This window comes from Podarcis melisellensis (genome assembly GCF_964234715.1).
Source record: "Podarcis melisellensis genome assembly, chromosome: 13".
Lineage (NCBI taxonomy): Eukaryota > Metazoa > Chordata > Lepidosauria > Squamata > Lacertidae > Podarcis > Podarcis melisellensis.
The window spans coordinates 50509054-50536299 of NC_138545.1; the positions used below are offsets into that span (position 1 = coordinate 50509054).

The window sequence follows — 27246 nt, forward strand, 5'->3', positions numbered from 1 at the left end:
GAGCACTCCTGACATATGGTCGTCAAGCCTCTGCTTAAAGACCTCCAAAGAAGGAGACTCCACCACACTCCTTGGCAGCAAATTCCACTGTCGAACAGCTCTTACTGTCAGGAAGTTCTTCCTAACGTTTAGGTGAAAGCTTCTTTCTTGTAGTTTGGAACCATTGCTCCGTGTCCACTTCTCTGGAGCAGCAGAAAACAACCTTTCTCCCTCCTCTATGTGACATCCTTTTATATATGTGAACATGGCTATCATATCACCCCTTAACCTCCTCTTCTCCAGGCTAACCATGCCCAGCTCCCTTAGCCGTTTCTCATAAGGCATCGTTTCCAGGCCTTTGACCATTTTGGTTGCCCTCCTCTGGACACGTTCCAGTTTGTCAGTGTCCTTCGTGAACTGTGGTGCCCAGAACTGGACACAGTACTCCAGGTGAGGTCTGACCAGAGCAGAATACAGTGGCACTATTACTTCCCTTGATCTAGATGCTATATTCCCATTGATGGAGCCCAGAATTGCATTGGCTTTTTTAGCTGTCGCGTCACACTGTTGGCTCATGTCAAGTTTGTGGTCAACCAAGACTCCTTGTATGTTATAGTTACTGAACTTCTGGAACTGGAAGTGGGTGTTATGATCACATTGCAGATGGTCAAGGCTCCCAGTACAGTTTAAAGTGCTTGGTTGATCCTTAAAGCCCTTCACAGTTTGGGACCAGGATACCTGAAGAACTGATTGGGACCTTTACAGTGCCCCTGCCAACGTAGGTGGGGTGGTCCCTTTTAGGTGGCACCACCTCAACTATGGAACGTTCTCCCTTGAGATGCTCACCTGGTGCCTACCTTGAAGCCATTTGGCTGCCAGACAAATGTGTTTTTGCTTTCCTGAGCTTTTGATGCGGCCTGTTGTATCTCTGCCAGCCAAGTTTGTGTTTGCTTTATGTTTGCTGACCACTTTTATACAATTCTTTTCAAATTCCGTGGTTTAAATATTTTGTTATTATTGTAACTTTTATTTTTTTGGGGGGAATGCTTGTTGGGTTTGTGTGCCCCATAAAGAGACAGACAGACAGATACAGCCCATCCCTCCATGGGTCCATGTTTTCCTGGAGACCAGGCCACAGTGGTCCCTCCTCGCCACCGGATGAGAGACTACTGTATTTTTCGCACCATAGGGCGCACCGGACCATAGGGCGCACCCAGTTTTTTGGGGGGGAAATAAAGGGGAAAAAATTATTCTCCTTGCGGAGAGGTCCGCGAAGCCTGGGCGCGCTCAGCTCAGCGCGCGCAGGCTTCGGCATGCAGGCAACTCTCCGCAAGCAGCGGGAGCGCTCCCGCTCCTTGCAGAGAGGTCCGCGAAGCCTGGGCGCGCTCAGCTCAGCACGCGCAGGCTTCAGCATGCAGGCAACTCTCCGCAAGCAGCGGGAGCCCAGCGCTGGGCTCCCGCTGCTTGCGGAGAGGTGTGCGAAGCCTGGAGAGCGTGAGGGGTCGGTGTGCACCGACCCCTCTCACTCTCCAGGCTTCAGCGAAAGCCTGCATTCGCACCATAGGACACACACACATTTCCCCTTCATTTTTGGAGGGGGAAAAGTGCGTCCTATGGTGCGAAAAATACGGTATTTACCAAGCTGCCGCTTATCAAACAGCCTCCAAAACCTCCCTGGGATCTCTCTGAAACCTCCTTAGGCAGCATGATGTTGAAGCTCTAAGCATGGAAGTGCTTAGAATAAGCTGAGACCACAAAGGGATTATGAAACAAGAACTGCGTTTACTAGAATGAAAAAAAGAGTATATTTCACTTTCATAAGATGTATGCACCACATGACTAAAGAAGTAAAAACAACCCCAAAAGCCCTTGAAACAGTATAATACTTGTAAATGTTAGAAAGAAATGAGATGCCTAATATAACAAAAAACCTGAGATATTTCCTTTGGAGAAAAAGCAGAGTAAAATCAGTTAAACATATCCACTTGTCCATAACTATTCAGTCCCTGAACTTACCTAAGCTCACAAGTCAGCCTTTGTTCCTTGAAATCTCAAATCTTCTCTATATCATGTAAGATACCCTTGATCTGCTCACCTCCTGTCTGTCTGTCTGTTTAAATGTCACCTGTCAGTTGTGCTCCTCCCCTTGGGAAGCTTAGAGCTTTCAAATTTCCCACCCTCGGAGAGACATGTGCTGTTAGACACACCAACAGTGGCAGACACCTATGCCTTGATGTCATAGTAGACTCAGGGCACATGCTAGAGTTTCAAGCTAATCATTCACTCCTCAACTAGCCATATAAGCAAGACATACATTCCCATTATATACACAAGCAGTCAAGGAGAGTAAAGGCTGATTCCTTCACAGTGCGGATTCAGAAACAGCTCTCACCAGCTGTCGCACTATAAGGCTGGCCTCATTTCTCTGCAACCTACCCCACGCCCCCCCAAAAGAAATTGTTGTGTTTATAAATGTGTTTATACAATGTACGTTAGCCTTGGGGGATCCTACCGGACAAGTTCTAAGTGCAGTGCAATCTTATGTCGCCGGTTGTAGAGAGATACTGGCACATTTACAGCTCCACCTTTGTGACTGTGACTTCTTATTAAGCAAAGGAAAAGGAAGCGATCATGCCAGCCTGTAACTGGATTTCTACATCGCCAGGAGAGATGCATTTCTAGGGACAAAGGGGCAAGTCTGTGTGCAAACACTGTTTTCAATGATATCACTATGCCATCAGTAACATGTAGCGCCATCCTGAAATTAACAAGGGTATTGTAGGGTTCACAAGTTTCTGTTGTGTTTGTGTGAGGGATGAAATGGTTCCTGAAAATTACTTGGCTTTGCCTTTTTTCTAAGTTGTTTGTAGCCGTTGTCTGCCCCATCTGCTACTACTTTGGTACCATTTTTAACCCTAATCTTTCCGTTCCCCCTTATCATTCCCTTCCTGGGATAAACCGAGCATTGGCAGACCTTGGGTTCCAAAATCTCAGTGGTGCCCTGTGCAAAGCCTGTGCCACCCCCCACCTTGCATTCTACATCATCGTTGTGGTGCCCCTGAGGCTCTAATTTAAAAAAAGATAAAGGTAAAGATGGGACGCGGGTGGCGCTGTGGGTTAAACCACAGAGCCTAGGACTTGCCGATCAGAAGGTCGGCGGTTCAAATACCCGCAACGCGGTGAGTTGCTGTTGCTCAGTCCCTGCTCCTGCCAACCTAGCAGTTCGAAAGCATGTCAAAGTGCAAGTAGATAAATAGGTACCGCTCTGGCGGGAAGGTAAACGGCGTTTCCGTGCCCTGCTCTGGTTCACCAGAAGTGGCTTAGTCATGCTGGCCACATAATCTGGAAGCTGTACGCTGGCTCCCTTGGCCTGAAAGCAAGATGAGTGCCGCAACCCCATAGTTGCCTTTGATTGGACTTAACTGTCCAGGAGTTCTTTACCTTTAGTAAAGGTAAAGGGATCCATGACCATTAGGTCCGGTCGTGATCAACTCTGGGGTTGTGGCACTCATCTCCCTTTATTGGCTGAGGGAGCCGGCTTACAGCTTCCAGATTGTGCACAGACAGTTTCCCAGGCCATGTGGCCAGCATGACTAAACCACTTCTGGCACAATGGAACACCGTGACAGAAACCAGGGCAAACGGAAATGTGTTTACCTTCCCGCCACAGCGATACCTATTTATCTACTTGCACTGGTGTGCTTTCGACATGCTAGGCTGGCAGAAGCTGGGACAGAGCAATGGGAGTTCACCCTGTCATGCGGATTCGAACTGACGACCTTCCAGTTGGCAAGCCCAAGAGGCTCAGTGGTTAAGACCACAGCGCCACCCGCTCCCTATTCCCTGAGTCTCTATGCCCAGTGCGACTGACCCAGTCATGCTCCCCTAAATCTGCCTCTGATCCAAGTCAATCGGGAACCATGTAATTAGTGCAGTCAGAACAAATGTTGCTGAGCGAGAATGAGGATTGTGCTTTCTGGACTGATCCCAAAGGTCCAACCAGTCAGAAGTGCATTGCTTCGCTTTGTTGTCATTTGCCATTTATCAAAGCATGAGAGGGATTGTCTTTGGGGAAGAGTTGTAGAGCAACTCCTTTTATGCAAAAGGTCCTGGGTTTAATCCTCTGCCTGAAACCCAGGAGAGCTGCTGCCTCTTGGATATCGATCTGCCGTGACACCTGATTACTTTATGATCGTCAATCAGCAGTTTATAACGGGTCCGGCACACTTCTTCACAGCTGCGCCACTGTTGCTCCCTTCAGGTCACGGCTTAGCAGAGTTGAACAGCGGTGTAAAGCAGTCCTACTTCCTTCTTCTGGAAAGCACACACAGACAGGTCCGTCTATTTACAGCTCTTTATTGAAACATTTTACCAACAAAGACCGGGGCTTCTTTCAGCCATATCCAAAGGCACGTCTTTGTCTCTCAGATACACAGAGAGAAGTGAAAGTACAGGGAAAAACTCCTCCTCCTTAGCTTCTAAAAGCTTCTGTCTCCTCCCAGCTTACGTCTGACGTCGGAATGTGATGCACACTCAGAACAACTTAACCAGTTAAGTTCTGAACACTCACACTGCCAGTTTGGGCCAACAATCCTGTGCTAGATGGACATATAGTCTAGCTTAGTATAAGGCTATTGGGATTATAGGGACGCGGGTGGTGCTGTGGGTTAAACCACAGAGCCTAGGACTTGCCGATCAGATGGTCAGCGGTTCGAATCCCTGCGACGGGGTGAGCTCCCGTTGCTCGGTCCCTGCTCCTGCCAACCTAGCAGTTCAAAAGCACGTCAAAGTGCAAGTAGATAAATAGGTACTGCTCCGGCGGGAAGATAAACGGCGTTTCTGTGCGCTGCTCTGGTTCGCCAGAAGCAGCTTAGTCATGCTGCCCACATGACCCAGAAGCTGTACGCCGGCTTCCTCGGCCAATAAAGGGAGATGAGCACCGCAACCCCAGTGTCGGTCACAACTAGACCTGATGGTCAGGGGTCCCTTTACCTTTACCTTTAGTATAAGGCTATTGGGGTTATAACCATTTCCTTTTTTCCTGTCCAGTTTCCTTGTTTAAATGGTGTATTTGCAAGGGAATTTTTTGCCAATTTAAAGGAAGCAGCACAATTCTTGTCCACCGCCCACCCCCTGCCATTTGGAGGCAGTTTGCCAAGAGAGTAGAAGGATTTGCCTCTTTTAAGATGGGGAATCTCTTATAAAATCATGAGCAGGGAAGAGATTCTCTGCAGAAGCAGCCCCCTCATTCTTCTCTACGGCCTTTGGAGCTAGGCAAAGGTTTTTGCCCCGTTTGCCAGTGGCACCCTGAAAAGCCAGTGGTAAAGGGGGTTGCTTTTGTCGTCTGATGAACGTTTCACAACCTTTTTTAGCTCAGACCTAGCTTGACAGCAGTCGCACAATGATACTGCATCTGTAATTTTGTGCCAGAAACAAGGTTTACGGGATATCAGGTTTTATACCCCCTTATGTAATGTTTATCCACGTGGTATGTAACAGATTCGAATTCAATGCGCAGAAATTGTTGTAATCCTGCTTGCATTGATCTGCTGCCAGTGGGGCAAAAGCTGTCACGTCTTGCGTAACTGAATATTTGTATGCACATCTACAAGCCAAAGTGTTTTAAAATAGTGGCAATGATCACCTTGCTTATTTTGTTTTTAGAGAAAATGGGCTGCAATTCCTACTTTCTCCCCAGCTAACCCTTTCATTCCAAACTTGGGATATTGCGAATGCCTTGATGAAATAGATCAGGAGAACCTCCTGGACATCTGCTTTCACTTACAAATATCTGTAAAAATGCACCCACTAATTACAGTAGCAGCAATCTTGAGACTCCAAAGCAAGAATTTGATAAGCCCTTCTGAAATGGCCCATCTTGATTTCTTTTCCTGGAATTGAAGCTTTTAGGTAACGTCCTATAAGGGGAAAGGGACCACCCTCGATTTCAGAGAGTACAGTTACATGTGGTCCTTTGATTACATTTTAACAGATGGCTGTATCAAAGTTCAAATCACATAGCCAGCAGTGAGCCTTTTATTCCACTGTTGATTCTAGAAAAAGAGCCTCACTTTTTTATTTTATGTGTCATGCAGCGACCCCCACCCCACCCCCCGGGGTTGCCCCTTGCAATTTCCTGTATTGGTCACATTGGGGGATCCCACCCAATTAGGAATCAAGTACTGAAAGGATGATACCATGATATTGCTTAGCCAATCCGATTTAGCTATGCGATAATGTTACCAAAAGTGAGGCCAGTTTAAATGAGTAAGCAAGCAGGTTTAGAGGGAGGGCCAAAAAATAATTGAAACAGGGATGTAATTCTCAGCACTTCAGAAAGTGATCATGGAAAACATTTAGCAGTTTCAGTTCAGCCATAACAATAACTTCCTTCTTTGTCTTGTTTTAACTTGCATGTTTTGTCTCTCTCATTCCAGCGGGGTGCTGCTTTGCCTGAAAACTGCTAATAAGCAGTTTTCTTAATGGGCTTTTATCATTTTTATTCTTGTGTTAGCTGTTTTGACTTTTTGGATTTCACACTGGTATGTGAGTTATGGAAGGGTATTAAATAATAAAATTGTGAATAGCATCAAGCTATGGCAAAGGCATAGTTGTCAGAAAGACATTAGTGCGGCAGTCGCCACACCCACCTTTGCAAAGCAATGCCTGAGTCCAGAAGGGCCCAACTCAGATGTTGCCTTGCTCTCTGAGAATGGACATAGCTTCCAATCGCTCCCTAGGAACTGCGAAGTCATAGTGGTGGCACTCCTAGCCAGTGACTGACAACCAGTGCCAGATTTACGTATAAGCTAAACAAGCTGTAGCTTAGGACCACACTCTCTTGGGGACCCAAAAAAAATTAAAGGAAAAAAACCACTGGATGTACATTTCCAAAATATAAGATAAAAAAAAACCCTACATACAGCGGGTGGTGCTGTGGTCTAAACCACTGAGCCTCTTGGGCTTGCCGATCAGAAGGTCGGCGGTTCAAATCCCCGCGACGGGGTGAGCTCCCGTTGCTCGGTCCCTGCTCCTGCCAACCTAGCAGTTCAAAAGCATGAAGTGCAAGTAGATAAAGAGGTACCGCTCTGGCGGGAAGGTAAACGGCGTTTCCATGCGCTGCTCTGGTTCGCCAGAAGCGGCTTAGTCATGCTGGCCACATGACCCGGAAGCTGTACACCGGCTCCCTCGGCCAATAAAGCAAGATGAGTGCCGCAACCCCAGAGTCATCCACGACTGGACCTAATGGGCAGGGGTTCCTTTACCTTTACCTTACATACAGCAAGTGTTTTGTGTTATGTAGGCTCCTATGATGTAAGTAATGGGCCCTGCCTGCTAGCCTGCTCCCTAAAATATCACTTCTTACTTGTATTCCAGTTCAACAAGCACTCTGATAAAACACATACTTTGTTATGGGCAAATGGCTTTAGATACCTATTAGGTCCATAAATTACCATATAGCATATATTCAACACAAAAAATTGTTGTTGACAAAGGACAGCTGGACATATAAAGGGCCCCATTACCTTCAGTAGCTCGTCAAACCTAAATCCGGCCCTGCTGACAACCTTTGTGCTGGAATGAGTACAAAATAAATAGTAAACAGCTTTACTTATATAACATACTTTCTTCACTTCTTTGGACTCCCTCACGTCTCCCGCTCCCACTTACATTGTAGAAAAGTTTTTCCAAGCAAATTATCATCTTGTTTCAAATCTTATATCCACTCATTTAAATACAATCTAACAGTTCTCCCAAAAAGAATTTATACTTTCTTTAATCTCACTTATCGTCAAATTCATATCTAATTTAGTGGTGGGCAATTATTTATGATCTAGCATCCTTCTTAACATTCAACCAAATCACAATATCTTTGTAGATAAATCTTAAATTTCTTCCAGTCTTCTTCAACCCTCTCTTCTCCCAGGTCTCGGATTCTGCCAGTCATCTCGGCCAGTTGCATGTAGTCCATCAGCTGCATCTGCCACTCTTCCAGTGTGGGTAGATCTTGGGTTTTCCAGTTCCTGGCGATGAGTATTCTTGCTGCCGTTGTTGCATACATGAAAAATGTTTGGTCCTTCTTTAACACCTTCTGGCCGACAATACCCAAGAGGAAAGCCTCTGGTTTCTTGGTGAAGTACCTTTTTCAGCTCATTGTATATCATTTCCCAGAAGGCCTTCACTCTAGGGCAAGTCCACCAGAGGTGAAAGAATGTTCCTTCATTTCCTTCATTTTCTTTACATTTCCAACATTTATTATCAGATGAATGGTATATTTTGGCAAGTTTAACTGGGGTCATGTACCATCTATATATCATTTTCATTACATTTTCCTTCAGAGCATTACATGCAGTGAAGTTCAGCCCAGTGGTCCACAACCTTTCCCAGTCCTCAAACATAATGTTATGCCCAATATCCTGTGCCCACTTTATCATAGCCGATTTAACCATTTCATCTTGTGTATTCCATTTCAGCAGCAAGTTATACATTTTTGAAAGTACCTTAGTCTTAGGTTCTAACAGTTCTGTTTCCAACTTTGATTTCTCCACCTGGAACCCTAACTTTTTATCGTTTTTAAAGACTTCTTTAATCTGAGCATAATGTAACCAGTCTCGCACTTTATCCTTCATTTTCTCCAAACTCTGCAATTTCCAATTGTCTCCATCTTTTTCTAATATTTCCCAATACTTTGGCCATTTGGCCTCCATATTGAGTCTTTTTCGGGCCTTAGCTTCCAGGGGTGAAAGCCACCTTGGAGTTTTATTTTCCAATAAGTCTTTGTATTTTGTCCAGACATTGAACACTGCTTTCCTGACAATATGGTTCTTAAAGGCCTTATTGATCTTAACCTTGTCATACCATAAGTATGCATGCCAACCAAAAGCATTGTTAAAACCTTCCAGGTCCAGTACATCAGTGTCTTCGAGAAGTAGCCAGTCTTTTAGCCAGCAGAAAGCTGCGGCTTCATAGTACAACTTTAAGTCTGGCAGGGCAAAGCCCCCTCTTTCTTTCGCATCAGTTAATATCTTAAACTTAATTCTGGGCTTTTTGCCCTGCCAGACAAATTTAGAAATATCTCTCTGCCACTTCCGGAAGCACTCCGTCTTGTCCACAATTTGTAGTGTTTGAAACAAAAACAACATTTTAGGCAATACATTCATCTTAATGGCGGCAATTCGGCCTAACAGAGAAAGTTTTAATCTTGTCCAACTGTCCAAGTCTCTCTTAATTTCAGACCAACATTTTTCATAATTATCCTTAAATAGACTCAGATTTTTTGCTGTTATATTAACCCCTAGATACTTTACTTTTTTAACCACAGTTAGTTCTGTCTCTCTCTGAAACCGTTCCGACTCTAAATCCGTCAAGTTTTTCCCCAATACCTTAGTTTTCTGTTTATTTAATTTAAATCCCGCCACCCGACCAAAATCTTGAATCAGTTGCAATACTCTTTTCGTACTAGATTCTGGCTCCTGCAGGGTCAAAACAAGGTCATCTGCAAAAGCTTTAAGTTTATATTGTTTCGCTCCGACCTGAATCCCTTCCACCAGCCGGTCCCCTCTGATCATATTCAAGAGCACCTCCAGAACCGAAATAAATAGCAAAGGGGAAATAGGACAGCCTTGTCGTGTTCCTTTTTCAATTTTAAACTCTTCCGTAACCACATTGTTGACTATCAGTTTAGCCTTTTGTTCCGAATAAATTGCATCAATCCCATTCTCAAAAGCCCATCCCACTCCCATTTCTTTCAAATTTCCCTTCATAAATTTCCAGGAGATGTTGTCAAAGGCCTTCTCCGCATCTATAAAAATTAAAACTGCTCTTGTATTTATATCTGTTTGCAAAAGTTCCAAGATATCAATAATGTTCCTTGTATTGGCAAACATATGTCTACCTGGGAGAAAGCCTGTCTGGTCTTTATGAATTACTTCGTTTAAAACCTTTTTAAATCTGCTTGCCAGAACATCTGCAAATATTTTGTAATCCACATTTAAAAGGGAGATGGGACGATAGTTCTTGAGTTGTGTCTTTTCAGTTTCCGATTTTGGTATCAATGTGATAAAAGCTTCCTTCCACGATTCCGGCGCCCTCTTCCCCTCCATAATTTCATTGCTGACCTCCATCAGTGGTTGTATCAAATAATATTTTAATGTCTTATAATACTTGGAGGTCAGCCCATCTGGCCCTGGGGATTTGCCCAGTTTCATGTTCTGAATGGCTTGTTCAATCTCTTGTCGTGTTATTTTACAATTCAGGATTGATCTGTTTTCTTGTGACAATTTTGGTAATCCATTTTTTTCCAAAAATTGTTTAATCTCGTTCTCATCTTGCGGCCCTTGGGTGTATAGTTTTTTGAAATATCTCTGGAAACACTTTCTAATGTCCACAGGGTTCTGAATACTTCTTCCTTCAATCTCTAAATTTGTAACTGTATTTAATTTTTGTCTCCTCTTCAACTGCCAAGCTAGCAGTTTCCCACATTTATTGGCCGATTCAAAAGTTTTCTGTTTCATTAATTTGATCTTCCACTCTATTTCCTGGTTTATCATTTTGGAATATTGTGCTTGATATAGTTTAATTTCTCTCAGAATCGGCTGTGACTTCGGGTTAGATCTTAACTTCTTCTCTAATTCTTTAATTTTCTCCAAAATTTTATCTTTCCTCTCATTTTGTGTCCTTTTCTTTACAGTATTCTGTTGTATCAAGAACCCCCTCATCACTGCCTTACTCTTTTTTCCACCATAGTGTTCATGTTGATGTCAAAATAGTCCTTTAAAGCTTTTTGGGCCTTCTTCATAGTCTCCTGATCTCTAAACAAATTGTCATTCATCTTCCATCTAAAGGATCCGGTTGGTAATAGTGTCATGACCATCTTTACTGCATTATGGTCGGAGCAGGTCTTTGGGCAGATTTCCACCTTTCTGGCCTTAGGTGCCAGACCTCTAGATATCCATATTTGGTCGATTCTTGTCCAAGTCAGTTGGGCTTCAGAGAAAAATGTTCCTTCTCTTCCCAGGGGGTTCTTAGTCCTCCAGATGTCAATCAAGTCCATATTGTCTGTCATTTCAAAAAAGGTCTTTGGTAGTCTGCCGTCTTTTGAGACGCTTTGGCTTTGCGACTTATCCATGTTGGTTGATACGACTCCGTTCATGTCTCCCATCATGATGATGTTGTTGTAGTCCAGATAGTCCAACATAGTCTCATGCAACTTCCTGTAGAATTCCGATTTCCCCTCATTTGGTGCATAAATTCCTAATATCAAAAGCTTCTCTCCTTGATGTTGTATCTCAATTGCCAAAATTCTTCCATATTCATCCTTAAATAAGAATTTAGGTGACAGGCTCTCTTTTGCATATATCACCACTCCTCTCTTCTTTACTCTGTCCGAAGATATAAATTCCTGACCAAGTCTTTTATTTATTAAAACTTTTCTGTGGAGCCTTGTCACATGTGTTTCTTGCAGGCAGATGATGTCCAATTGTTCTCTTTTTAATATGTGAAATATCTTCTTTCTTTTTTCCGGAATGTTACAGCCATTTACCTTCAGTAGCTCGTCAAACCTAAATCCGGCCCTGCTGACAACCTTTGTGCTGGAATGAAGTGTGGCCTCCAGCAGTTAGAAAAGAGCAGCATCAGATTTAGGGCAGCGCGGGTGGTTCCCCCACACAGGGTGTCAAGCCGAGGGGGTGCAAAATTGAGAAGGTCCAGAATTGAGAAGGTCCGTTTGGGGGAGCCAAATTTGGCCTGGCTCAGAGTGCCATATTAGCAAAGATTACCAAAGTCCACCCTTGAAAAGAGCTTGCTTCAATGAAAGAGAAAGGTTTCCAGCGGTCTTTGAATGAACTTTATTACAGTCATAGACCAGGATTAAGAAAAGCATATGGATAAAATAGCAGTCGGGATTTTTGACCGATAATTGTTAGGGCAAATGAGGACAAGGAAACAGGCATAAAACATCCGAATAAAATACAAGATTAAACACAGATAATGGGTAGATAAAAAACTAATAATTAAAACAGATAAGAGCTAAAAACCAACAAAGACATGCAGTTAAAACAACTGTAAGAGCATAAAACCTAAAAAAACTCGTAGATAAAACAACTATAAGAGGCTGCAGAGTAGAAGCCTCTTAAACAGAGGACACTCACAACGTTAAAAACTGCTGTGCAAATATGGTTAAAACAGGCAATTAAAACAATATACAACACTAAATTTAGAAACAATGTACAGCAATAAACTGTCCCAGGGAGTTGACTCAGAATTACCCATGGAACTGTGTTTGGGGCTTTTCATGCCTATTTGGAGTTAGGCGATGGTCTGCGCCTACAGATCTGTAGACAGAATCTGGCCACCATCCAGGTCATCTTCTGATCTTTGCCCAACAGCAAAAGGTCAAATTTTTGCTTTTGTGGGAGGTCGGCAAGCCTCACCAGTAGGGGATCCATTATCTTACTACGTGCTTCTTTATAAAAGGGACATCTAAAGAACAAATGTTCTGGGCTTCCTATCTCTCCCAATGGACAGGTGCAAAGTCTCTGAGCATACAGGACCCTTCTAAAGGCTCCATCCAGGACCGGCGAGGGAAGAGCCGAACTTCTGGCGAGTGTAAAGGCCCTTCTTGCATCCCTAGATGCGAGAAAGAAGAGATATGCTGCCGGTGCGGCTATATATCTCTCAATCTCTCCAATTCTATAGTTGGGACACCTTGCACAGTCCTGCTGTCTCTCGGTGTCTAATATTATTTGCCTGACCGTAGCTTTTGCCTGGTCCAAACGGAGACTTAGAAGGGCTTGAGGGGCAAAACCCAATTTCTGGAGGGTGTTCAGGACTGCAGTCTGCCAGCCCGACTGGAATTGGTCACAGAGCATCAATGGGGCTATCCCTTGGGGGAGCAGGTTCAATGTCAGCCATTTGTAAATAGATGTTAGGCAGATGCTAGCCTCCACTCTCATCATCCCCGTTTCCAATCTAACCCACGCATTTGATACACATCTGGGGACTTGGAGGAGAGCTCTGAGAAGTCTGGATTGAACTCTCTCCAGTGGGGAGAAAGCAGAGGAAGGGGGGCCCAAAAAGGAACCATAGAGGAGTTGTGCCAAAGTTTTGGCCTTGTATAATTTTAGAGCTGCGGGGACAAAGAATCCTCCTTGTGCTCTGAAGAATTTAAGGATACAATTTGCGGTTTTTTCCAGCAGTCTTTACTTTGGGGCTGATCAAATTAGTGAAATGACTGGTAATCCTTTGCCATTGACCCTTAGTGTAATACTGTATTGGGCTGTTGTTGTTGTTGTTGTTGTTGTTGTTGTTGTTGTTGTTGTTGTTGTTGTTGTTGTTGTTTTAATCAGAAGCCCTACCAGAGTATGTGCAAAACGGTAATTCACCTTTTAGCATGAAGTCACATATGAAAAAGACAGGCTGCTGGGATATAGCAGGGGTCAGCAAACTTTTCCAGCAGGGGTCCGGTCCCCTGTCCTTCACACCTTGTGGGGGGCCGGACTATATTTTTTTTTGGGGGGGTGAACGAATTCCTATGCCCCACAAATAACCCAAAGATTCATTTTAAATAAAAGGACACGTTCTACACATGTGAAAACACACTGGTTCCCGGACCGTCTGTGGGCTGGATTTAGAAGGCGATTGGGCCGGATCCGGCCCCCGGGCCTAAGTTTGCCTACCCATGGGATACAGTATATGTATTTAGAATGAGAAAAAGTAGACAGGTGAAAAGCTATTTTATTGAAAAATATGAAGCGATGTGATTTCTCCTTGGTCTGCAGGCCGTCCTTGGGTGGTCTACTCACATCGTCGTATCGGCAGCACCAGGAGTCTTTGGCAGCGGAGAGAGAGAGGCGACGTCAGGAGAGGGAGGAGAGGCTGCAAAGGATAGAGCGGGAAGAAAGAAACAAGTTCAAGTAAGACAGAAAATCATTTGTTATCTTAATATAACTAGAGGTGAAAAGTCATTTGCCGTATTCAATATATGCACCCTTCCTTCCTTCCTTCCATCTTCCTAAATGGTAGCATCTCCCCCCTTGACCTGCATTTGCACATGAAGAGAAATTTGGAATTGTGGCATCTGACAAACCAGGCATAGGCAAACTCGGCCCTCCGGATGTTTTTTTGGGACTACAACTCCCATCATCCCTAGCTAAGAGGACCAGTGGTCAGGGATGATGGGAATTGTAGTCTCAAAAACATCTTGAAGAGCCGAGTTGGCCTATGCCTGTGATAAACCACCTATTTGTCTGGGTATTTCTCAGTTTCCATTCCCACGAACCACAGAGTACAAAGTATGAAGTGCATTTCATAAAATACCGCTCTTCACAGCTTTGACACATTTAAATCCCTGTAGCCCTTGTCAATTAGCTGGAGTATCTGGAGTCAGCTGAATTATTATTATTATTATTATTATTATTATTATTATTATTATTATTAAAATTTGTATACTGCCCTATACCCACAGGTCTCAGGGCGGATCACAGGGTAATACCTGAATGAATGAATGAATGAATGAATGAATGAAACTTTATTTGTGTCAGCTGTCCGCCATAACAACAACAAAAAACATTGCAGTATACACATAACAAAATAAAAAAGTTGATTACAGTCATACCTCAGGCTATAGCCGCTTCAGGTTGCATTTTTTTGGGTTGCGGACTGCCGAAACCCGGAAGTACCGGAACAGGTTACTTCTGGGTTTCGGCAGTCACACATGTGCAGAAGCACTAAATCGCACTTTTCGCATGCGCAGAAGCACTGAATTGCAGCCTGCGCGTGCTGTATATATAATACCTTGCCTTCACAGTTTTCAATCCACCGACAATTCTCTTAGGTCTATTGAACCACATTAATTACTTCAGAAGCTGTTTGTGACCACATACAGATAAATGCTTATTTAAAAACATGAAAAATCGGTTTTCATTGTGTGCTGCTGACTTATTTATTTTTCAATAATAGGATTTGCTTGGCAGAAAAATTACTATTACATTGATAGGATTAAATGTGTTCAGCTGGTGAGACCTACTTCACCATCTTTTCATTATGAGATCTGCGTGTAAATTTGCTTAACATAGTGCAAGATGATGCCCTAATAATTTCCAAAAGAGAAAAATAATTTGCTAGTTCTGTAATGAAACAGAAAAGCTCAATAACTTATCAGTGACTAAGAAGTCAGTAAAGTCAGAAGGAGACTAAAGAATCCCCAGACTCTAGCCTGTTAATGAAATAGTCATCTTTTATGTAAAGGGAATATTTTTGTGTGGAGGTATCTGAAGGGATGTCACCCGGACAATAAGTTAGTGAGAATTTGCCCTTTAACTGTCACCTATCTAAGAATGGAGGGAGGCGGGTGGCGCTGTGGTTTAAACCACAGAGCCTAGGACTTGCTGATCAGAAGGTTGGCGGTTCGGATCCGGTGACAGGGTGAGCTCCCGTTGCTCGGTCCCTGCTCCTGCCAACCTAGCAGTTCGAAAGCACATCAGAGTGCAAGTAGATAAATAGGTACTGCTCCGGCGGGAAGGTAAACGGCGTTTCCGTGCACTGCTCTGGTTCGCCAGAAGCGGCTTAGTCATGCTGGCCACATGACCCGGAAGCTGTATGCCGGTTCTCTTGGCCAGTAAAGCGAGATGAGCGCCACAACCCCAGAGTCGGTCACGACTGGACGTAATGGTCAGGGGTCCCTTTACCGTTTACCTATCAAAGAATGGAGTCTCAAGACTGCCTCCCACAGTGCAATTCACATAATCTTTGGAAAGAATCTCCGATTGGTTTTAGCACCACCCCATGAAATAAACACCTGAGTTTTAATTGTTGCCATTTCTATGGTGGCTGTACACCTGAACAAATGTGTGTGTGTGTGGTTTTTAAAAAATATTTAGTTTCTTATTTTTTTCCACCTGAATAAATCTTGATACGTTTCTCAAGACATAGAGCGCAGGTCAAAACTTGATGCAGGTTGGAGACTTAATGGCATTTGCTTAGAGCATGGCACTCATAACGCCAAGGCCACAGGTTCAAACCTTTGTCCCACGCCAGGATTTTGTGACATATTCTCCTATGAAAAACATCAATTATCAAAATAGTACCAAAGAAGTGTGTGTGTGACAATGTGTCCTTGACATTTAAAAATTACACACATCATCACAGATTTCTTTTACCAAAGAATTTTAATCTGAGCTCCTTTGCTTTAGCTGCTTTCATTTCTTTCACTGCTTGCTATGTTCTTCTTTTCCTGCTTTTTATTTAAGTTATTTTCGCTGTAACTTTATGCACCTCTGTTTCTTAGTCGTAATTATCTAGACAAACGAGAGGAGCTAAGACAAGCAAGAGAAGAGAGGTCGGTACTTAAGACTGTTTTTGGCTTTCTTTCTTTTTTACATTTCTTATGTCATTTATTGAGAGATGCATGGTTTTGTAAACATGCTTCCAGTTAGACTTGTAAAGAATGGCTTAAATCAGAAATGCATGTGCTATTTCATTCTGGCAAGCACAGCCATGATAAAGAAAGATGTTCATTACTGAATAATGGACATGTAACAAATAAATGTTTGGATTGCAGAGAGAGAGAGAGAGGGAGGGAGAGAGGGAGAGAGAGACTTCTGAAACTATCAGCCAGGACTTTCAGCTACTTCACAAGAAGCCTATAGCGGAGAAATCTGCAAAAGAAGTGGCATGGGAGGTCTGCTGAGTTTGGAAACTAGGTTTGATTCAGAACTTCCACCAGACCTTCAGGTGGCTGTTGTATGGCTAGAATGGTGAAGGAAGGACAGCACTCTATTTTGAGTTTTGAGAAACTAAGAATCCCATGTAGAGAGCTTCTACAGCCATAGGTAAAAGTCACATAGCCTCAATAATACGAGAGCAAAGTGCTACCTGCAATTTTTATAGTATCATTTGCAGAAAGACAGGCTAACATGACTGCCTCTTTAAGCAGATAGGACTTATTGATCATGTTGCACACATTGCATATGTCCCCCATCCTTCAGCCCATGCCAATGTCCAAACATCGCTCCTTCTAATAGTGAAGTCAGGCAGCGAATTACTGAGAAATAAGATGCTTGGTATTGTCAGGGAACTGCCATCAGTGCCGGAGGGAGAGAGCAAAAGCCAGAGGGATTATAGAGAGCCTCCAGGGATGGGGAGAAGCAGCTCCTCTTCTGGGGAAGAGAATAAACACAGGTCCAGGGGAGAGGGGGTGCAGGAGTCGGATGTGGCGAGGCAGTCCCACGACTCCTTGCCTGGGACAAGCGGGGAAGGAAGGGGTCCTCCGCTGCACACGCCCTCTCTGCGCAGAAGGCTTTCGCGCAGAGAGGGAAGGCGGAGACTGGGCGTCAAGGAGCTTTTATGCTGGAAGAAGTTTAAGAAACACCCACTCACGGATTCTGCCAGCGATTGAGGTGGCCATGGGTGAGTGGCTCTCCGGACAGATAAAGTTTACATTAGCAGCCAGCCAGGGAGAGGTTTGCCCTGCTTGCCCACGAGCAACCCCTAGTAAACATAACAGGCATCAAAAATGCTTGGGAGATCCCCAGGGTTTCCAGAAGTACAAAACACCATTTGAAAAAAATACTTAAAACTGCAACCTGCCAAAAGACAAACAGAGGCTGGATACAATCAGTCAGGTCATGCAGAGGAGGAATGACTGCTGGCAAGAGTGCAGAGAGAAGAACTGCCATGGTGCATCTGCAGCAGCACAAGTGGGCAATTTCATCTGCCCCAGCTGAAACAAAACATGTCTTTCACTACAAGACTCTACAGCCACAGCAGGCACTATAGCCCTACAACAGTTTGACTTCACCCTCAAAGGCGAACTCATCCATTGTCTCCTGAGACAGATGCATGCCAATCAACCATTTCCTTGCAGCTAGCTAGCTGGTGGCACTGTGGGTTAAACTACAGAGCCTAGGGCTTGCCGATCAGAAGGTCAGCAGTTCGAATCCCCGTGACGGGGTGAGCTCCCATTGCTTGGGCCCAGCTCCTGCCAACCTAGCAGTTTGAAAGCACGTCAAAGTGCAAGTAGATAAATAGGTACCGCTCTGGCGGGAAGGTAAATGGTGTTTCTGTGCGCTGCTCTGGTTTGCCAGAAGTGGCTTAGTCATGCTGGCCACATGAGCCGGAAGCTGTACCAATAAAGCGAGATGAGCACTGCAACCCCAGAGTCGTCCGCGACTGGACCTAATGGTCAGGGGTCCCTTTACCTTTAGCTTTACTTCACCATGTTTTAAATAAACGATCCTTTGGAGAAATGGTGGCCAACCTTCTTGGCAAATGTGCCAAAGCATATGCGGCCCTCCCTCCCCATCCTTTGGAATGGTTTTCTTCTAACCTACTAAGGGAGGGAACAGGTGGCAGTACAACACAGAAGAGTCAGATAGCACTGCAGCCACGATTCCTAGCTGTAGGCAGACCCACTGGTCTGCCTGTTTCAATCCAAATAGGCTACAAACCCCTGCTACCAGTGTCACTTATGAATCCATCTACTCCAGGGGTTGTCAACCTGGTCCCTACCGCCCGCTAGTGGGCATTTCAGGATTCTAGGTGGGGCAGTAGGGGGTTCTATGGCATAAGCGGAATCCTCCTTCTATCGAGCACTGGTGAGCAGTAAGGAAATTTCACCATCAAGAAAGATGCATTAGTGGGCGGTAGATATAAAAAGGTTGACTACCCATGATCTACTCATTTGCGAGATAAAGCCTTGTTTAGGTAACAGCTTAGCTCTCATAGAGAATCACAATCTATTGAACTGGTTGTGTATACTGTAAATGCTTAGAAACATTTCCTATTTTATAGCCATCCTTTACAATCACTTTCCAAAATCTGTGGGCACTTCTACATCACATGGAACCCTGATTGCTTAAGTTTGAGAAAAAAGCTTGACTGTGTTACTGAAAATGGTTTTGCACACCCTTGAAACCAGATCCTGCATGTGGCATAATGTCTATGAAAGATATCTTCGTATCTGCAATGGCTGTGCACTTGGAACTACATGTGTACCCCTGTGTTGACTATATAATTTAGTATTTACTGAATAGCAGGCACTGTTGTTTTCCAGGGGTGGTGACAACGCAGCCCCACCCTTACTGGATGCAATGTTCACTAGCGCAACCTTTCCTTGTCTATATCGGCTCCTAAAAGCGTCCACCCCGCGGAGGAAACTGCATCCTGTGCATCTGCATGATTCACTCATCTTGTTTTCCGGTCGGCTTCCACTGAGATCTGGCAATCTACTCCATCTCTGCATTAGGCGCGATTGGATCATTCCATCCCTCTTAATGCAAGATGCAGCAGAATCACCCACACTCGGGGGAGGCTTCCCATTGCATTTGCATTTCTGCATTAGTCTCTTGTCAGTGTGTACCTCTTTTCAAACAGTGACACGGGGAGGTGAGGTCCTCTGAGCCAGGTAATTTTTAACCTTTCACAGTGTAAACCATTTCAGGTGTAAAACTGAAGCATGCTTCCAGTTTTGAGTAAGGGAAAAGATGGTGAAAATCTGAGAAACAATGCAGCATTATACAGAAAGAAGATCTCTATCTTGCCCCATTTCATATTATTAGGAAATGCTTAGTGCAGTCAGATATTGGAAGTCAAACACAGTCAGGGATGCAAAAAGTTAGTCCTGATTCACCTTTGTGAGCAGTTCACAATAGGACAAAAGGAGTCAGGAGCCTATTTTTACATCTGCATCAATTAATGTACTCCATGGGCAAATAATGGTGGATAAAATTAGCAGACATCTGGAAGACACACATATTCCGAAGCTATTTTGGTCTGAACATATAAAGAATTGTATGGAGAATATGATTGGTAGCTGGTCTTAATAAACAGTTAGCAAGTCTTGTCTGCCTAAAATGCAAAACAGATGTATCTTTGTTCTTTTCAACTGACTTTGATGAATAAACTATATGTGACGTCATATCCAAGCTATTGAATGTCTTGAGTCCGGCCGAGAAATCTTTTAGAATTAAAAAAAAAAAAGTTTCCATTGTAGACGCTCGAGAGAACAAAGTGAATTCCAGTGCACTGCTCTTGGAGCAAATAGAAGCAGGTTCAGAGACTCAGACAGTTTTTAGTCCAAACATTTGTAAGTGGTATTATTTTCTGCAAGATCTATTTTCCTGCGAGGCACAAAAATTTCCTCCCCTTTCTCTTCAGCAAGACTGGGACTGGGTCTTTTAACATTTGGGGATCTGAGAGGCATTTTTGTGAAGGAAAAGGGAAGAGCTGGTAAATGTTTCCATGGGGAAGAAGACAATTTTCTTCAAAGTGCAGCATCTGAGGACTGCTTAATATTATCCTTTTGTTCGACATCAGCACTATAAACGTCGCTGGGTTTTGCTTGTTTTTCGTTTCTCCCCCCCCCCTTGCTCTGGTGCCTTCCGTCCTGCCCCCCCTCCCCACCAAAGTTTAGCCCAGCAGTCAGTTTTGCCGTGTACCTCACGCGTCAGGAAGTCAGAACTTTCCTCGCAGGTGCTTCAGCTATAAACAAGCACCAGCAACCGTTTTCTCCTTCTTTACGAAATCCCTCTGGAATTTGACTTCCAGATACAAATACTTGGAGAAATTGGCAGCTGAAGAGTATGAGAAGGAGCTGAGAAGTCGGAGTTTATGTCGGGGCAAGAGTGACTTGTCCTTGAACCTGGGCTGTTCTTCAGTCCCAGCCTCTCCCATTCCGACATCTGCGAGCCCCACTTCAACAGATTCTCAGGAGGAGCCAAAGTCCCCTGTGACAACCCGCAGGGCATCTCAGACATCAGAAGGTAAGTGCCAATGAACTCTGAAGGGGAAATTGGCATCTCTTAATTGCTTCTCAGTTCTTTAAGCAGATACACCAGTATAGATTTCAAGGTATCGCACTTTCATAAAATGTTGATATCTTTTGCTGTCAGTCCTTTCTCTTAGATATAGGTTTGATACCTTACAAACAAATGGCAACATTTGGTATGCTATCCTGATTTCACTGATTGCATTTGGTGTTGTGACTCTGGTATATCAATGCTCACAAAGTCAAAACACTTAAAGTATGTGGAAAGTATGCGCTCCAGCTAAAATTAAACATATTAGATGAATTGGCTTCAATGGAAGATATCCGCATGGGGGACTTAAAATGTTTAGTTATAGCTAGACTGCACCTTGGAATAACCAAGCCTATTTGTACCTTGGGTGGCTTTTAACATCTTGTCCCCTTGACCCCAAGAGCCAAGCTGCTTTTCAAACTCTTGAGAATTTCAAAATTGGTGACTGGAAAGTGGCAAACTCGCATGTACACATGCCAATTTGAATGTTCCTGAATTTGTATTAGGTTTACATTATTGTTAATCATATTTTTAATTTTTAATAGGAAATACGGGGTGAAAATATAATTGTAATTATTAATATTATTATTATGCTTAAGGAATCTCTGATGTGATGATTTGGTACCAAAATAAGTAGCAAGGCAATAGTGAATGGGAAAACAGAGATGAAAAGTTGTTTTTATTGGTGGGGGTGGCATGCATACAATCTTAGATGTATAGCAGAACTCTTAATAGGTTTATAACACACCAAATGCAATTATGTGAGTAAAAAGTGAAGAAGAAATCACAAGCATTATCTAACCCCCATTCATCGCTGTTAAATCACATTTATTCCAATGACGAGTTAAAGCACATGCCAAAATCGTTCCTATTGAGATCCGGGAGACAACAATACTTATTTTGGCTGGTTTATGCACATGATCAGCATCTTACGTAGTTTCTTTGGAAATCTGATGATGAATGCATTGTCTATATATGTGACTTCTGTACTTGAAGGTAAGATTGTTCACTTCTTCCTCTGCGGGAATCAAATCCTGAAAATACTTTATCTGTTATGATGCATGAATATTTCTGGGGCTGGTGCATGCTGAATGCCAGTTCTCACTATCATAGTATCATAGAGTTGGTACATCAAAGGTCTTCCCCCGCTGATTCAGGAAATCCACTACAACGGGTAGCCATCCAATCTCTACATTAAAATCTCTGGCAAAGGAGAGTCTACTGCCTCTTGAGGCAGACTGTTCCACTGTTGAGCAGCTTGCACCACCTGCAAGATCTTCCAAGCTTTCAGTCTAAATTCTTTTCCTTGTAATTTGAGCTCATTGGGTCAAGTCCTCCCCTCTGGTGCAACCCAGAACAAAACTGCTCCAAGATCTATCTGACAGCCCTTCATGTACTTTGACTTGATGATGCCTCTATGACTTGAGCTCTTTGGCTTTATTGGCTGCTATTGCTTGAAGCATGCTGTTAAAGAACTACCATCTGAAGGGAGAATGGATATTGTATGCTGACTTAGGGTGTGCTGCTGTCAAACTTGATTTTAGTTTGCATGGTTTCTATTTTCTCTCAGTATTGGAGAGTTCCTACAAAGATTGTGTATCTGTGAAATCACTTTTATTCAGAATGGCAGTTATTCAAGCCCAGTGTCAGGATTTTAAACACACACACACACACACACACACACACACACACACAACTCACCTCATTTCCCCCTACCATTAGGATTTTTCAAATCTCTGCATGGAGAGCAACTATCTCTTTTATGATAATGATTTTAGCATATGTCTCTGGGATTCCTTCCAAACATTACATTATAAAATGGAGCTCTTTGGTATGTGTGGGGAATAGATTTATAACAGGTGCATAGGCTAACTCTCTGTGGCTGAGGTGTGGAGTTGCTTTCAGCAGATGGCAGGTGTTTAGGGTTTTTCCAGAGGAACACCTGACGCAAATGAGCAACGTTGTGGAAATTTGCACAGATGAATGAGATAAAGACAGGGTAAAGGGAAACATCCATCTCTGTAAAGATCTCTGAATGCAGATGGTCCATGCCTTGAAACTGCTGTCATAGGCATAATTACAAGGAACGAAACCCTGTTGATCTTAGTTTCCCAGCAAAAATTATTCACTTGAATGAATGTGAATATTTTGGATTCAGAAGGGGTTACAAGTCCCATCTGAATGTTGGAGAGGTGCACTTACATTTCCATTGTTACTTTGAAAGGCTGCAGCACACTGAGAAATTAGGAGCAACCTTTCTCACATCCGTTGTTTACCCATGAAGACAGTCTGTTTTCCAAATACCGAGAGTTCACGCAGGTTCACGTGCTCCACATTATGTATCTCCACCACACTTTTCAATAGCATTTGGATTATTTGCATTTCCAAAACTTTGCTTCGTTTCCGTAATGGGATTTTGAGAAATTTGAAGACTACTCAATTCACAAATCTGGCCAGATTGTTTATGTTATATATAAAAAACAACAACCGTAATTTTTAAAAACCCTACAAGTAATGTGGAATCTTGATTTTCTCCAGGGAAGATGGGATGGCTTGGTCCATGAGAAGGAAAGTCATGTTAGAAAACAAACGTTGCCCCCAAATAAGGGGGAAATTACATCTTCGGTTGTTATACACACCTGTATATTTGACATGCACAAAGCAATTCCGTTTGTTTCCCCTTTTTCATACTAAAAGAGGCCACCTACATTATTTATGGGAAATGATTGAATGCAAAATCAAAACCGCAGATGCTTCATTAGTAGTGGAATCCTATATATGTCTCCTGAAATGTAAGTCCTATTAAGTTAATTGGGGCTTAATCCCTTGTAAGTGGGTGTACAATTCCAGACCTACTACAAAAATCCAGCAGATTAGTGAATAGTCTAAACTGTAGCCTGAACCCTTGGTAAATAAAGGAAATAATCTATGAGAGACAGAAGTTCCTAGAATGTCTGACTGACTAATCTAGATGTGAAAACTGTAGACTGCTTAGAATTTTTGCTACAGTTAAGCCGTATAGCTGGATGGATGGATGAATGAATGGATAGACAGACCTATTGGATACAGCTGCTGTGTGACATGTTAGCCGGTTTTTTTCATGGAAAAACTCCTAAATGGGTCTGACCAGCTTTCCCATTCCTGGTCAGGTGAGGCACCAATTGTGATTTCCGGGGCTGATGGGAATTGTAGGTGAAGGGTGGGTCAGACAAAAGATTATGTAGTAACCGTACTTTCAGCTGCCTTTGTAAGTTCACAAACAGGTTATGAGGGGGATGGTTTTCCATTATTGTTTGTCCCCAGCATCTGGTAATCCGTGGTAGAGTTTGGCTCCATTCATAGGCTGTGAAACTCCTAGCGGGGAGGACTTGGCAAGTTTTGGGACTGCTGCATGTGGTAGAGGCAGTGAAATGCACCAGAGGACAGAAGTCTGGATTTTTCTGCCTCCTGATTCAATTCTAGGGGGCAGAGAGAACTTGAATTCCATTGTCCCTGTCAAGAAATGCCCCAAGTTTATAAAACCTCTCGCTATTTTGAGTCAGACCCAACTCTGGTCTGATTCAGTTAGAGTCAGCCTGAAATACTAATAATGTTGGCAAATTCTCAAGGGCTTTTAATTTTAATTCCTCCAAATAAGAATTTGCCACCAATACTAGCAATCAGAAGTGTGCAGTTGGAATGGGGAACATGGGACTGTTCAGATGTTATTGACCTCTCGCTCCCATCAGCCCAACTAGCATGGTCAGTGGTCAGGGATGAATGGAGTTAGAATCCAACAACATCTGAAGAGCAACATGTTCCCCATCACTGATGTAGCTCTCATGATCTGTAGAACTACATTCTGTGTATCTTGCTAGAATCAGAAAAGCTTCAAGTTCTCTGTTCATGGGTTATCCCAAAAGCTTCAGCTGTATTTCAAATTGGCATTGTTATTTACATTGTCGTTACATGGTGAACTTGAATTTTGCTGATATACTGGCTCATATCTATATCTATGAGTCAGTTCATTTGAGAGGTAGAAAATTAAGAAGATATGTCAAATCTCAAAATCTTTTTTCCTAATAGTCATCCACCTCTCAGGAGTTGTTGCTGAAAAATCTGAAAATAGACTTTGTTGCATAGCATTAGAAATTCATCTTCTGACCTCCCTTTAGAGCAGGGGTCAGCAAACTTTTTCAGCAGGGGGCCGGTCCACTGTCCCTCAGACCTTGTGGGGGGCCGGACTATATTTTGTAAAAAAACAACAACAAACGAATTCCTATGCCCCACAAATAACCCAGAGATGCATTTTGAATAAAAGGACACATTCTGCTCATGTAAAAACAAGCTGATTCCCAGACCATCCGCAGGCCAGATTTAGAAGGCGATTGGGCCGGATCTGGCCCCCGGGCCTTAGTTTGCTTACCCATACTTTAGAGATTCAGGACGTAATTAATCAGAATGTACTCCTGAGTAAGTAACCTCAAAACAGTGCTCTTGCTCACGTCTAGTTCATCTCAGTGGGATTTGTGCAGGAGAACTTCCTAATACCTTGTGTGTCCCAAATGCCCACTAATGTCTTAAACTAATTTTGTAGTACCTCATTTTTTTAGTGGTGTTTTTTTCAGATGGTCCCCATTTTTCCACTATAAAGTTACACTGCTTAGGTTGGACTCCCTTTCCTTTCCTTTTCTCTTCCTTTCTGAGTCATCTGAATTCTCATCAGAAAAGAAAAGATCACTGCAGTCTCCGTTCTGACACTGCGTACACTGCAAAAGTAGAACTGCCAGGCCGGTCAGAAGGAAAAATCTAGAACTGTATCATAGTTTAACCAAGAGGTGATTTCACAACTACACAAAATTAACATACATATTCACATTTCTGTCACTTCTGCATGGCCATTCTGTCTTTGAGAACTGTGAGCTGCTTGACTGAATACCTGTGGGTGCCTTCTAGTTTCTTTACATTGCAATATAGAAATCTTGCATGTGAAAATCTGCTGGTTTAGCTGAAAATGATGACTAAATTTCACTCTGTCAGTGATCAAATGAGGTGGAGGAAATCAACTGCATCATCAACAATATGTGTCAGATGCCAGTTAAGAGACAAATTTATGCCACTTGCCAAACAGCTAGAAGCTAGATTTGTACCAGATGCCAAGCCAGTGCTTTATGTAGCTATTCCGAAATAAATTGCCATGAGGGAACATATGCTTGCTGTCAACAGTGCATGACACTGCCCTTTCAGAGTTGTGCTGCTCTAATAAAACTAACAAATGTGTACCTTTCTGTGCGTAAACAGATGAAAAATCAGTCACTCTAAACATGTTTTAGGGATGCAGGTGGCGCTGTGGGTTAAACCACAGAACCTAGGGCTTGCCAATAAGAAGGTCAGCAGTTCGAATCCCCACCACGGGGTGAGCTCCCATTGCTCTGTCCCAGCTCCTGCCAACCTAGCAGTTCGAAAGCACATCAAAGTGCAAGTAGATAAATAGGTACCGCTCTAGCAGGAAGGTAAACGCCATTTCCGTGCACTGCTCTGGTTCGCCAGAAGTGGCTTGGTCATGCTGGCCACATGACCTGGAAGCTGTACGTCGCCTCCCTCGGCCAATAAAGCAAGATGAGTGCCGCAACCCCAGAGTCGGCCACGACTGGACCTAATGGTCAGGGGTCCCTTTACCTTTACCTAAACATGTTTTCAACAACAGAGCATACAGCAACCAAAAATGATCTTGTCCCTTTTTCCTGTTGCTCCCTGCTTTTAAAGAGGGAAATAATAATTTGTTTGGAGTCATTTCGTAACCTTTTAGCACCCAGTGTAGATGGGATTATTAAATATTTGTACTTATATTGTTGAAATTTCACATACACACACATACTTATAAATGCCTTAAAGTTTGACCAAACTTTATTCAAGCAGGAAATGGCAGATTTCCGGTGTGTCTCATGAGCAAGGCCCTCCTTCAAGGGCTATTACATGAGCTCCGCCCTGCGAATGCCACGCTCAGCCATTTCTTAAAAGCAGCCTCCGATACCAAGACCCCTTTCTCTTTTCACTCACTTGGAGAAACGAAGGCCGATGGAACTCACTTGACTGTGCGAAGCACGAAACACTGTTTTTAAGCGAATCTTTCTCCATTATTCTTTTCACCAGTGAGTGCCAGTGAACCTGAATGTGAACCAGAACCTGAGCCAGAGGCAGAAACAAAAGCAGAGCAGGAAGACGGGGCAGACTTGGAGCAGGGGGCAGAAACACCCCAAGAAGTAGAGGTTGCAGAAGTGGAGCCAGGAAGCGGAGTGGCGCAAGGTCCAGAGCAAGAAGCAGAAGAAGGTGCAATACTAAGTGAAAAAGAGAGGCAATATGAAGAAGTGAATGAAAAAGACAATTGTTCTGCATCCAGCATATCCTCAGCAAGCAGCACTTTAGAGAGGGAGGAAAGGGAGGAAAAGTTGGCCAGTGACAATGAAACTGGTAAAGTGAAGTATTTACTCCA

The 27246-nt window shown here is 43.4% G+C and overlaps 1 protein-coding gene across 13 annotated transcripts in view; it reads left to right on the plus strand.

Moving 5' to 3' along the window:
- The window catches only part of FHOD3 (formin homology 2 domain containing 3), a 340197-nt gene that overhangs the window by 250743 nt on the left and 62208 nt on the right, over nt 1-27246 (plus strand). For 9 of the 13 annotated variants that reach the window (XM_081883771.1, XM_081883768.1, XM_081883773.1 and 6 more), the window contains 4 exons: nt 13758-13892; nt 16265-16315; nt 20524-20738; nt 26907-27224. In XM_081883771.1, coding sequence (XP_081739897.1) covers nt 13758-13892; nt 16265-16315; nt 20524-20738; nt 26907-27224 — 719 coding nt within the window. The remainder of the gene's footprint in view (nt 1-13757; nt 13893-16264; nt 16316-20523; nt 20739-26906; nt 27225-27246) is intronic. The other 4 variants (XM_081883774.1, XM_081883772.1, XM_081883776.1 and 1 more) reach the window with 3 other exon arrangements.